This window comes from Coffea arabica, chromosome 9e (genome assembly GCF_036785885.1).
Source record: "Coffea arabica cultivar ET-39 chromosome 9e, Coffea Arabica ET-39 HiFi, whole genome shotgun sequence".
Classification (NCBI taxonomy): Eukaryota; Viridiplantae; Streptophyta; class Magnoliopsida; order Gentianales; family Rubiaceae; genus Coffea; species Coffea arabica.
Window position 1 is genome coordinate 6,264,725 of NC_092327.1, and position 13,488 is coordinate 6,278,212.

Consider the following 13,488-nt stretch of genomic DNA (forward strand, 5'->3'; position numbering starts at 1 on the left):
ATGTATTTGATATTTGATAGAACTTACATTAGTTTAGCTTTGAGTTTTGTGCCTTGTGGATTACCTACAGGGTATGATGGTGTTATGTCCTGGGTATGGGGTTTGACAATAAATCCGTGTTTCATGCATTCCAAAAAAGAAAAAACACTGGTTGAGATCCTATTTGGAGTGTGAAGTAACAAAATATGGTTCTCAAAAATAGGAGAACATCTTTTGTTTAACAATACGTAAACTGCTATCTTTTAGCCAATCGCTAATTCATTTGTGTTAAGTTAGTCACCAACGCATTATTTGTACAAACTATTTGGAGTTCATATTATATGAACACTTTTTTTAAGTCTATAGTCCTTGATATCTTGGAGTTGTAAGAAGGGTACGTCTAAACCATGAGCTTGAATTAAGCTAGAAAAGGGATGCAGAAACTTAAAAAAAAAATACAAACTATGCTTATTCAGGAAAACATTATCAAAAGGAGATTTAGCCACTCATTCACTTGATCTTTAATTCAGTATAAGCTTGAGTTATGAATGGGTTTTAAGTTTGATTCTCGTACTGAAATCTGATGCTATGATCCAGGAACATAAAAGCATCGCTATAATTTTGTAAGGGGTGTTCTGTGAAATGGTTTTAGACATTGTGATGACATAAATGCATCCTACAAGGAAGCTAGGGCAAAAAGGGCATCGTTGGACTTCAGTAATATGTGGTAAATTGTTGAGAGCTAGGTTATCAACTTTTGGTCCACAAAAGAAAAGGCAGAAGTAAACCATAGACAGTGACAGGGAAGACCATGTAAAGGGCTTGTTTCTTTGCACTAGCATGATTGCAAATATGAGTGGCGTGGAAGTAAAGTGAAGAGATAAGTCTTTTGCTTTTGACCAGCATTGGGTAGCGTTCCAATATCAAAATCTAATGACTTCACCCACTTTTGCCACTTTGGCTTTCTTGTTTGATACTTGGATTTTAAATACCAAAATGTTACCCCGACGCCTTTGCAAAAGTAACAATTGTTTTACAAATTGGACGATTCTACAGAAAAGCGTAGAAAATGTTGGGGCAGTTTATTTGATTTCTAGTGTAAACAATCAGCTATGGTATATTTTAAAAATTAGTTTTTAATGCAAAAATCATATATTCGAACTCTTCCATTTTCACACTAATAAAAACTGTGTTTAGCTTCAAAAGTCTTTGAATCCTTTTTAAATGTTAAACTGCCCTTTAATCTTCATTTGGGTATGCAATCTCTTAATAGTAGGGGATAATCGAAAAGACTTCCAAGCATTTGGGGCAGGGCAATCACAAAAACGAGATCAGTATGTGATTTGGGTGTTGCTCCCATGGGACATAACAAAAATATTAAAATCTTTTTAGCCTATTACATGAAATTTCAAATGTTGATGCCCCGTCATAATGAATCTGGCTTTGTCGGTGTGTCTATAAGCAATGGATTTGTTTGGATAGCCAATTATCTCAAATAATATTTCGCTTATATCATAAATATATTTTTCAACTCACTTTTTTATATTTTCAATTACCTTTTTATCTCACATACATCACATCACAAAAAATTTTACAGTAATTATTTCAAATAATATTCTATCCAAACAAACCAAATCATTCCAATAATAATAATAATAATAATAATAATAATAATAATAATAATAATAATAATAATAATAATAATAAAGTAGAAGCAAAAACTTAAAGTAGTTGCACAAATTTATTGGGTTAATTACGTCGAAACCCCAGAATTTACCGAATTTCCACTTGAGTCCTTAACGTTATTTTGTGTCATTTAAATCCTTGGATTAACAATCAACCATACTGATTCCGTTAATTTTGCCAAAAAGACAAATTTAGCATAAAAGGATGTATACGTGTGTTTGTTTCCCTGTAATTCTTAATGTTAGTTTCTGTCATATGACCTCACAGATTTACTTTCAAAAGTAGCAAGGCTACCATTGTTAATATAGTTAATTGGTATGTTAAGATTAAGTGCTATCATCAATTATGTGGCAAATTTTATGATGTTACTGAACTGCAAAGGGATTTTATGCATGCAAGCATTCTAACCACTGACACTGCATACCATATATTTCGTCAATAATGCGGAATATTAATGAGGTAGATGATGGAAAAAGTGACTTGAAGATATTGAGATGGGAATCTTCTAATATTGTTCTTTTTCCCCTATAAAAGTGACTTGGATAAACATGCAATCAGCAGCACTTCCCTTTTTTTTTTTTTTTTTTTTGGGAGGATTCTCAGATGTCCCTACCTGCTTGTGGATTTATTCTAATCAAAAACTGCTTTCTTTTGACTGGAATAATTGCTTTTTTTTTTTCTTTTAAGAAAGTTAAGGAGAAAACTGGAAGGGAAAAATGAACTATGTGAATGGAACCTCTCGTCTGAGATCAGTTAAACTGACTGAGATGAGAGTTTTGCAACTGCACTTAATAGCCAAGAGCTTCTCCTCCTTTGCTGGTTGTTACTCTTTTATCTTGAAAAGCTAAGCTCACGTAAACTAGATGGCAGACGCTGTTGTCTCTCTTGTTGTCGAGAGAGTTGGCGATCTGCTGATTAAAAATTTGTCTTTCTGAAAGGTGTTCACGGACAAGTTGAAAGACTCCGAAATGATCTGGTCCGAATGCGGTGTTCCCTAAAAGATGCAGACCAAAGGCAAGATGAGAATGAGAGGGTTCACAACAGGGTTTCTGAAATCAGAGCTGCGGCCTTTATGATGCGGAGGATGTCATTGAGATCTTTGCCAGTAAAATTGAGTGCATAAACGATAAAGGGATTTGTTACCAAATTGGCATATTGCCCATGAAAAGTATGGTATCAGAAATCTTGGGAGAGGGGATGAGTACACATGGAGAAGAGCATCAACGGCTCGGGCGATCCTCTCCAATTAGTGAGGAAAAGGATATTGTGGGCTTCGAGAAGGTCAAAAAATCCCTGGTGGCAGAACTTTTGAAAGAAGACAAAAACCGCCGTGTGGTTTCAATCATTGGCGTGGGAGGTGTTGGCAAGACAACTCTAGCCACAAAAGTTTGCTGATGTGAGGACAAGTTTTGAGTGTCGAGCTTGCCTCTGTGTCTCTTCAAGATACAATCACAAAAAGATGTTGAGATCAATCATAAAGCAATTGAATCCAATGAGTAACGCGCAACTAGAAATTTTGGAAAAGATGGAAGAGCAAGACTTGAAACAAAGGCTCTATCAAGATCTACAAGAAAAATGTTATCTTGTGGTACTTGATGATGTATGGAAGAAGGAAGCGTGGGATTGTCTTGCTTGGGCCCTTCCTGATGTTAGTAGATCAAGTAGATTGTTACTTACAAGCCGCAATACGAATATTCCTCTCCATGTGGATGGTCTTAGCATCCCATATGAGCTGAAAGCTTTGGGCAAGGAAGATAGCTGGAAATTGTTTCTCAAAAAGGCCTTCAGTAATGGGGCTAATTCTGGGTGTCCTTTGGATTTGGAAAATGTAGGCAGAGAGATTGCAAGGTGGTGTGCTGGTCTGCCACTGGCCATAACGGTTTTAGGTGGCCTGCTATTGAGCAAGAAAAAGATGAAGAGCGAATGGGAGAAAGTACTCAACAACATTAGCACATACTTATCGAGGGGCCAGAATGGAGGAGTATCAACAATTTTGGAATAAAGTTATGCCGACCTTTCTCCCAATCTGAAATTTTTCTTTTTGTATTTGGGCTTGTTTCCAGAACATACTGAGATTTCTATGCGCAAATTGATCCACATGTGGATTGCCGAGGGAATGTTTCAAAAAAGAGATGCAGAAAATCTGGACGAAACTGCATCATATGGTGTGGAACAACTTTTTAACAGAAATATGGTTCAGGTGGCACTAATGACCACTGATGAGAGGATAAAAAGCTGTTGGATCCATGATTTATTATGACACTTGGCAATCAGAAAGGCAAAGGATGTTTTGACAAAAAAAAAAAAAAATTGGCAAAGGATGAAATTTTTTTTCAAATCCATGACATAAGAGATGATGAAATTCCAGCTAAATCCAGGTACCTTGCTGTTCATATTCTGCCTCAGGATCACATATATTTTGTGAATTCCACACCTCATCTCTGGTCTCTTCTGTATTTTAATGTTTGTAGATATGAAAGAAGTGTTAGTCTTAGCTTTATATGTTTCAGAAAGCTTAGGGTACTAGACCTAGAGAATCTGTGCATTGAATGCCTGCCACAAGGAATTGGTAAAGTCAGGCTATTGAGGTACCTCAGTCTTAGAGACTCAGTCATAAAATAGCTCCCTCATTCCCTAGGTTGCTTGCGAAACCTACAAACTCTTGACATATTCAACTATTTGCAAGTGGAAGTTTTAAATTTCATTTGGAAGCTTGAAAGTTTATGGCATCTATATGCGTCTGATATAAGATTTGATAAGTCACTTAAGATTGAAGGATTGATGAATCTTCAGACTTTGTCAGGCATGCATACACTTTGATCACATTATGCATAATAACATGACAACTTTGACAAGTCTGGGGATTTTAGTAGATGTCATCTCAGAGATAGATAAGCTATGCATGCATTTATGCGAGGTTGGAACCCTAAAGACTTTACATCTTTATGGTGTTGAAGAACGCAAGTCACCATCTCTAGTTGGATTATCTAAGCTCCATCATGTAACAGAGCTTAAGCTATTCGGCAAGTTGAGAATGCTGCCTCCTAAATTTCCTCCAAATCTCTCTCAGTTGTCTTTGAGATCCATAGATCTCATGGATGACCCAATGCCAATACTAGAAAAGTTAGTGTTAGGGATAATACAAGAAAAAATGGCTAAAAGTTATAAAGTAAATAATGCAAAAAAACTTCATATGGTGACTCGAGATCACTCTTCTTTAGATTTTATTTGTCCAAAATTTAGTATGTAAAGGCCTTGAACAAATATCCTTTAGAATAATTTGAAGAGTGTTTGCCTTTGATTCTTGCACAAAGTTAGACAAACTTACTTGAACCATGTTGTGCTTTTGCAGAGAATTCTAATTGTAGGAAAATGATCTTCGGTAGTAATTATTCCTACTAGACCTTTATAGAGTTGAAATTGAGAATGATAAAGAGTTGTAAGCTTGCTCCGCTGTGACTTTCCATCAACCGTGTTGGTCAAAAAGTTCCTCAACACCAATGCAAGTGTTCAGATAATTTTTGGATGTTTAGACCTCATTTGAATGGTAGTTGACCGTCAAACATATGAAAATGTACCAAATAATAAACTTGAACATCTTTTAATCATCGCAAAAACCAAACAATGATGGGTCTTATGTTGCCATGTTGGATTCAAAGTCGGGCGCCTTCTCATGCTAGATTCAAAGTCAGGCGCCTAACATCACAAACTAGATTGAATTATAAGATCCAGAATATGTTGGGCTCTACGTCGGGTCCTAAGACTGACCCCCAACATACAAATGACCAAATTTTGAAAATTATCTAACAATTGGGACAGCTGTCGTTCCTCAAGATGAAATTTGCATATGAGGGACAACAACTAGTCATTTCCGGGAACGGCTTTCACCGATTGAAACTCCTTGAGCTCAGAGACCTACATCAATTGGCTAAAATAAAGGTGGAGAAAGCTGCATTTCCACCTTGATAATCAGGAGCTGCAAATCTAGTGCCGATAATCAGGAGCTGCAAATCATTAGGCATGCTGCCGGAAGAGCTGATGCACATAGCTACTCTTGATAAGCTTGAGCTTGTGAACATGCAAAGAGATTTTGCCAGCAGGCTTGATGGCCAAACTCCTGACAAGATAGCTAGCGACCCCTACCTCAGAATATTTGACCATACAACCATCCATGATTGATTTGGCATGCTAGCACTTCTCAGGATCACAGCTTGGTAGCTTCATAACGACGTGGAGAAGGTTATTCTATTCAATAACAGCTATTGTATCTTACAAAGCCCATATTAATTCCTCGAAGAGCTGCAGAACATTAACAACCAAAAAATAACTTAGATGTCACACGCAAAGGTGTTCTTGTTCCTGGTGAATGACAATAACTAAATCGCATGTCCTCTGCTTTTTAATGCAATTCTCAGACACATTTTATCATCTTCAAATTCACAAGTTTTATAGCAGTGGAGTATAAGATACTCCTGTAGAGATCCTCTAGTATAGGCCCTCTGTGAAAACCATACACGTGAAGAGTTCATAATTGTGAAATGCAGAGATTTTTGAAGAGAAAATTGACTAACAGCAACATATTAACAATTCTGGGACATCAATTCCAGCAAATGCCAAAAGAATAGTCTCAAGGTGAAAGTTAAGAATGGCCAGATATCCACCTGAGCCCTTTGATTTGGTACCAATTGAAACAATTACCCTAAACTAGCCCTCGTCATCTCATATGCCAAGAAGCAAGCAGCATTTGCAGGAACACTTCGCGCCATGGCAGGTCCAAAACCCTTATACAGGCCTTTGACCCCCTCTGATGCCAAGATCTTTCTAATAGCATCAAAGCTTCCAGAGTACTTGGGGTTTTTGTACTCATCAACCTGAATTACGCTCTTCACAACATCAGTTGGATAGACAGATAGCCAAAAGGAACCCCCAGCTAAGCCTCCTGCCAACATTAAAGAACCTCGCCCTAAAATAGAAGTGTCTTGACCTCCTGCAAGGACCTGCTTAATTGCTTCATAAACACCAAACATCACAGCATTTCCTGGTACTTCACGTGCCAAGGTGGGAACTAAACCCTTGAACAAACCCGTCACACCTGCGGACTGCACTACATGTCTGGCAACATCAATTGGCCCTCCATACTTGATTGCCACAGCAGCCGAGCCAGAACCTGCTAATGCACTCTGAGCTTGCAACCTGCATGAATGGAGTTACTCCAATCAAAAGATAGGTAGATCCTAACAGCCCTTTTTCTTTTTCTTTTTCTTTTTTGGTTTTTTTTTGGGGGGTTTTTGTTGTTGTTTGGGGGGGGGGGGGGGGGGGGGGGGACTATTTTTGAAACAGAATATTTGCAAGTATCCTAAAATTAGTTATTTTCTGCACTAGTTGTGCAAAAGATTATTTAAAAGCATTTCTAGATACTTAGCATCAGCACATGTTATAGTTATTAGCTTTTGTTGCGCATAGGATGGACATTTATAATGGCTTGTGTAAAGAATTTCTGCACTGCCGCATATCTCAGATTTTACATTTACGAATGATAGGATGGTTGCAGGAAGTAAAATGTTTGAAAGTAATTAATATAGTTTCCACCACCGTACAAGGCCCTTCACTTTTTGTTTATCTCTCTGCTTAATGTTTTCAACAACCAGCAAAGATCAGCAAAGTTATGAGCCCAGACCCCACCCACAAATTAAAAAAATTCTCCTGCAAACACTGGGAAAAACAACCGGAGATAGAAACAGAAAACAGAAAATAGCAGAAAATAAATTGTTGCTATAGAAACTCCACATTCAAATCAAAAAGCAATTTAAATGTTACTTGACAGAACGAGTTGAAGCTTATGCTTTAAAGACATTGCTTTGGAACTATACAACTAATGATTCAGAATAAGAGGCTAACCTGCATTTTATCAATTCAGTAGGGCAGGCAAGGAATGACACAGCAACTCCAGCTCCTGCCCCACAAACAACTTGCTGGTTCACAGAAAGTGGTGCACCTGGTTCAGATCTTACCAGAGCCTCCATTTGACCCCTTACTGTGAAGAGCACTGCATTGAAGGCTGCAACAGTGGCGAGGGGAGCTCCCATACCTTTGTATAAACCTCTTGGGCCTTCAGCTGCCAATGTTTGTCTGACAGCATCCATGGCACCTGAGTACCTGAGAGGCTGGCCAGGAAGTGGAGGTGGCTGGCTCTGAAGCTTCACCTTGATAGTGTCAAATGGGTGCCCAACTATCAACTGTGCAGCCCCTCCAACAGTTCCAGCAGTCAAGTCCTTGGCTACATCACCCATCTACATTTAATCAAATAGAAAACAAAAAGGTTATATTCTAGGATAATGTTTTTATACATTGTCATTGAAAAGATTTTTTACACAAGCAGGTTTAGATCGCCACATAACATGAATTCAAATTTGAAATTCAAATCATGCGCATGTGACATGAATCCAAGGTTGCTAGTGAAAAAATCACTACATTATCAATGTATAAAAAGTTAATCCTATATTCTAAGGCAGGTTGCTCATCTGGGAGTGTGACATGCTTGATTGAATTTATATCTGGTCAAATTGAGGAGAAGATTGCACAAGATGAATATTGGAGGATCATATTCTCCAAATAATATGAATAACATCATCTTTTCATGACAAATTTCTAAAAAGAATCATTCTACTCGCTTTTAAGCCTCCATTAATTATTAAAAAATAAGATATAGCAGATATTTCCATCTACTTTCACAGTTTTGTGAAAAAACAGTTTCCGCTTGGAAGCCCATTCATTTGCATGATCAGATGTACATCTGGGTAAAACTTTATCAAGAACTGATGCCATATTGAACAAAGGCTTATGTCTACAGTGTTATGAAACAATCAAAGTTAATGCAAAAAAATCATAAATGTCGTACAAATAGTGTTCCTCATCATTACAGTATGATAACTGCAAGCAACTACTGCAATCCTGAAAAAGTACAAGTTCTTTGGCACCTGCTCAAGTGAAGAGGCATATCAAGTATCAGTGGGAAAATAAATTTCAAATATCTTTGTCGCACCACATCTTTTTAAATAAAAAGATAAAAATCTAAAAGTTTTCTGTTTAAAATGATTTTCGGGCTTTTTTAAAATTAAAATATGGAAAATAAAAATAAAAAGGGCCTAAAATGGGACTTTGCAAAGGCAACAGATTTTGGCCCATTAAAGTCTAGAAAAAGAGTTTTTGAAGAATTTGGAGTCATCACTCAGTATTGAAGTTAGGTGCACCTACTCAAGTGAAGAGGCACATCAAGGATCAGTAGGAAAATAAATTTCAGATATCTTTGTTGCGCCTCATTTTCAAATAAAAAGATAAAAATATAAAAGTTTATTTAAAATGATTTTTGGGTTGTTTCAAAATTAAAATATGGAAATAAAAAGAAAAAGGGCGTAGATAAGACTTTGCAAAGGCGACGGATTTGAGCTCATTAAAGCCTAGAAAAAGGGTTTTTGAAAATTTTGAATTGCCACTCGGTATTGAGTTTTGGTGCACCGAGTCATCTAAAAAAAAGATAAGTTTTATTTTGAAAAAAACACATTAAAACCCTTTAACTAAACAACTCCAGGCCTTTTGAAATTTCGAAATCAGAGAAATGTGTTCAGAAGCTATATTTGTGAGGGGGAAATGTTGAAGTTTTACCCTCAAGAACCGCCCTACACCTAACAAAACTAGTTGCGAGTTTAACTTTATTCTCCTAAGTTTAAGGCCAAAGTTGAATTAATCTATTACTAAACACATAACATGCAAGTAATTAATATCGAAACACATAAAACATGCATAACCAATAAGGTGAAATAAACAAAAGATTAATTCCGAAGATTCCATAGGAAAAGCCTAGAAGCAATGTGCTCACGGCCCGCACGATCTCATTTCATAATAATAGCAAAAATGAAAAGTAATTAACTGAAGAGAAAAGAAAAGAAAAGGAATACAAGATTACATGCACCTATGCCTTACATCACTTTTAAAAAGAGAAAACAAAATAAATTAGAACTTAACTCGACAAATTGAAGCATTAATTAACTAACAATCACCTAATCTAATCCTAAGGACCTAATTGAAAGAACCTAAAATAAGTTTTGGGCTAAAATTACAAAAGCTAGAAAATTTGAAGGACTAATGCTGCAATTTCAAAATTTAATAATCTTCTCCTTCTCGACTGAACAGAGCAGGATTGCTGCGTTTTCATCTTTGTTTCAGTCAATATTCGTCGGCCTCTGGCAACATTGGACCATTGCCTCTTCTTCCCCGAACATCAAAACAAACTCTATACACTAAATTTCATGGTTCGTCAACTAGACAAACCAAACTTGAACGACCCTTCATGTTTCATAACATTCAAACTTGATAAAAAATGCTGATTCAAACTAGATTTGACAAATAAATAAGCTAATTTGAACAAAATTACAAGCTCCTTAAAATAATCAAACAAGTGTGAATACTAAGGCTTTCGGTTTGATTAGACTCATTTACGTTGGTGAGGTCTGCTCACCGGCGAAATCTCAGACGGTGACATCCCAAACTCCGACCAGCTTTGGACTGGTGGAATCATCCTCTCCAAATTCAGGAAATTCATACCTTTAGCTCAAATTTTCACTTAAGCATTTCCAGAAACAGATTCTAGACATAACAGAAGTTCAACATATTCTAATATATCAGGAACTAATCCAGCCCGTATTTTGGCAGGAAAATAAGATTTAGTCCAACCCCAGTCACGAGAAATTCAGATCTCAAAAAATACCAACTTCAGAAATTTAAGAGCAAGAAGACACATGACGTAGCATTTTCACAAAACAACATGGTAGAAGCAAAGAGAGTTGAGGAATTTTTACAGTGCCTTCAAGCAGATTCCACGGTCGTGGTGGTGGTTGGGTTTGCGGCGACAATGACGGCGATGGCGGCAACTTCCTCCGCCCTCTGTCTTTTGCTCTTCTTTTCCTTTTTTTTATGTTTTCTTATCTTTTTCTCTCGGTTTTCTCGCTTGGTTTTTGGATGGGATCCGGTTTCTAAAAATCTGTGAAGTTAAGAGAGAATTTTTAGGAAAATGTTTTGACAGTTTAAATGGCTAATGATCCGGGTGAAATTTTTCTTTCGGTTTTGTCTCTTGTTTTTTGGATGGGAGCCGGGTTTCTAAAAATCTGAAGCTAAGAGAGAATTTTTGGGAAAAAGTCTTTGGAGTTTAAATGGCTAAAAGATTGGGTGGGAAAAAGAATGGACCAGGTCGAATTGATGGCTGTTGGGGAAAAGAGATGAATATGATAAATCTAAAAATTGAAAAAAAAATAGAATTCAAAGAATAATAGTCTGGGGGCATCAATTGGGAATTTTCTGACCAGAAAAAAATGAAGAAGATAAATAATGAGGCTTCCTCGGCGATCTCCGGTTCTGAGAATTCAAGGAATAATAAGTCTAGGGATTCAATTGGGTTTTTTCTGACCAGAAAAAATGAAGAAATAAATGATGAGGCGTCCTCGGCGATCTCCGCTTTTGGGTCGGTCTAGCACTAGCAAGCGGAGCGTGCGCGAGTAACCCGAAAGCCCTTATCTATATATATATATATATTTGAAGGCAGGTTTCTTACAAGGAGCCTCCACATGCATCAGAAAAACAAATCTGACTAAACATTCTTTTGTAGTATGATTTTCACAAAATTCAACATAGTCAATTAAATTACCAATATTAATCCATTTTCATTTGTCATCCACACAAACCAAATATAGTGAGTGAAAAGAAAAAAGACTACGTATCATCCTACTTACAAGCATTTCAACTGTGCCTCAATTTCAAATTTGCAAGGCAAAGGAGAAAACAGCTAATCATAAAACAAAACCTACATTATAGTAACCTCACTGAAATATTTCAAAATTAGGTTCAGCAAGTTCATTTCCAAAAAAAACAAATCTCATTGAACATTCTTTTGTAGTATGAATTCCACAAAAATTCAACAGTGTCAATTAAACCACCAATATTGAATTTCGTACTAAAGGTTGATTGGTGTGAAAAATATTCGCACCTTCGTATAAGATTAATAAATCGAATGCATGACGTTTATAAATATTTTATTTTGAAATCAAATAAAACATACGACTACATTTATTTCTATCCATATACATTCAATTTATAATATAATTTTCCATTATTATTTCAAGATCTATCTTCTACAAAATGCAGTTCTTAAATGATGTACACATTTTATCATATTTTGAACTATTGTTATACAAATCTTAGATTTTGATTATGTTGTTAGAATTTTTTTACTTTTTTTAATTCACCCTCTCTTTCAATTTCTTTCAATAATGTCAGCACCGTGCGTAGTATGGATAATCACACTAGTTTATATGTATTAGAAAGCAGGTTTTTTACGAGGAGCCTCCACAAGCGTCAAAAATTTGAATTCCCTTTTTACTATAATTTTAGATTTATTTTGATTCAATAATCCTTATTGCTTCTCCTTATCACTTCTCACTTTCCAATTCACGCGACCCATTAATCCACAAAATTAAAACTCCAAAATTTTAATTAACTAATGATCCACTAACCCACAAAATCAAAACTCCTAAATTTTAGATAAAGGATAATAATCACCCACGCAAATTAACGGATAATAATCACCCTGTAAAATCACATCTTCAAATTCCAAATCACATCTGACACCACACACACGACTAATAATAATAGCTAATTGATAATTTAAAAAACTCACCACTATGAAAATCATATATCCAAAATTTAGGAGCCCGTTTGAATTACAATCCCTATAATTTTCATAATTTTACGCATCTTATTATCATAACGTAATTTATTCTCATAATTATTCACAAGACTGACGACCACTAACCCATTTTTATTTGTCATCTACACAAACTAAATACATTGAGAACAAAAAAAAAAGACTATGTATCTTACTTTCACCATTGATGAATTCCATCTACAAGAATTTCAACGGCACTCCAAACTTGCAAGATTACAAAGGGGAAAACAACTGATTACAAAACGAAGTATACACCATAGTGATCCCACTGAAATACTTCAAAAGGTTTAGCAAGTTCACTTCAAAAAAAAAAAAACAAGTCACAATGAACATTATTTTGTAGTATGAACTCCACAAAATTTCAACAGTGTCAATTAAACCATCAATGTTGGACTTCAAACTAAAAGTTGATTGGTGTGAAAAATGTTTACACTTTTATACAAGATTATCAAATCGAATGCATAATGTTTATAAGTATTTCATTTTGAAATCAATAAAACATGGGATTACATTCATTTCTATCCATATATCGTTTATTTTCTATTATTATTTCAAGATCCATCTTTCGCAAATACAGTTCTTGAATGATATATACATTTTATCATACTTTAAACTAATGTTAGACAAATCTTAGATTTTGATTAATTGTACTTTTTTTTAATCCACCCTCTCTTTTTATTTCTTTCAATAACGTTAGCACTAGAGCTGCAAAACGAATCAAATCGATCACGAGTGATTCAAATTCGAGCTTGAGTCGAGTTCGAGTTGACCAAGTCAAATTTGAACTCGAATTTAAAAATACTAAATTCGTTAACTCACAAGTCGACTCAAGCTCGACTATATATATATATATATTTATATATATTATTTTAATAGTAAAATTACATATATATTCCTAATATTTTATTATTTGTTAAGAAAAATTATTATTTTATTTATTTTTTAAAAATAAAATAAATTTTTTTTTATTTTTTAAGCTCAAGCTCGAACTCAATTCGAGTCGAGTTCGAGCTCAAGTTTTACATTTTGAGCTCGTCAAGGTCGAACTT

At 35.5% G+C, this 13,488-nt stretch overlaps 1 protein-coding gene and 1 pseudogene across 2 annotated transcripts; one reads left to right on the forward strand and one right to left on the reverse strand.

Moving 5' to 3' along the window:
* Positions 1-2,677: 2,677 nt before the first annotated feature.
* Positions 2,678-3,754, forward strand: LOC113710049 (disease resistance protein RPP13-like; annotated as a pseudogene).
* A 2,331-nt stretch (positions 3,755-6,085) lies between these two features.
* Positions 6,086-11,219, reverse strand: LOC113710262 (mitochondrial carnitine/acylcarnitine carrier-like protein). 2 transcript variants are annotated; one of them, XM_027233169.2, is made up of 3 exons: positions 10,521-11,219; positions 7,564-7,955; positions 6,086-6,858 (listed from the first exon to the last, which is right to left on the reverse strand). In XM_027233169.2, the coding sequence occupies exons 2-3, from the start codon at positions 7,953-7,955 to the stop codon at positions 6,360-6,362; spliced, it is 891 nt and encodes a 296-aa protein (XP_027088970.1). In that variant the 5' UTR covers positions 10,521-11,219; the 3' UTR covers positions 6,086-6,359. The 2 variants fall into 2 exon arrangements, with proteins under 2 accessions (XP_027088970.1, XP_027088971.1); XM_027233170.2 differs by having other exon boundaries at positions 10,526-10,667.
* Between the last annotated feature and the right edge of the window lie 2,269 nt (positions 11,220-13,488).

What these genes read in the sequence shown, in the direction of transcription:
- LOC113710262 (XM_027233169.2), bottom strand. Translation starts at nt 7,955, where the DNA reads ATGGGTGATGTAGCCAAGGACTTGACTGCTGGAACTGTTGGAGGGGCT. An exon ending in ACTGAATTGATAAAATGCAG is followed by an intron (nt 6,859 to 7,563) that starts GTTAGCCTCTTA and finishes CCATTCATGCAG; the next exon opens with GTTGCAAGCTCAGAGTGCAT.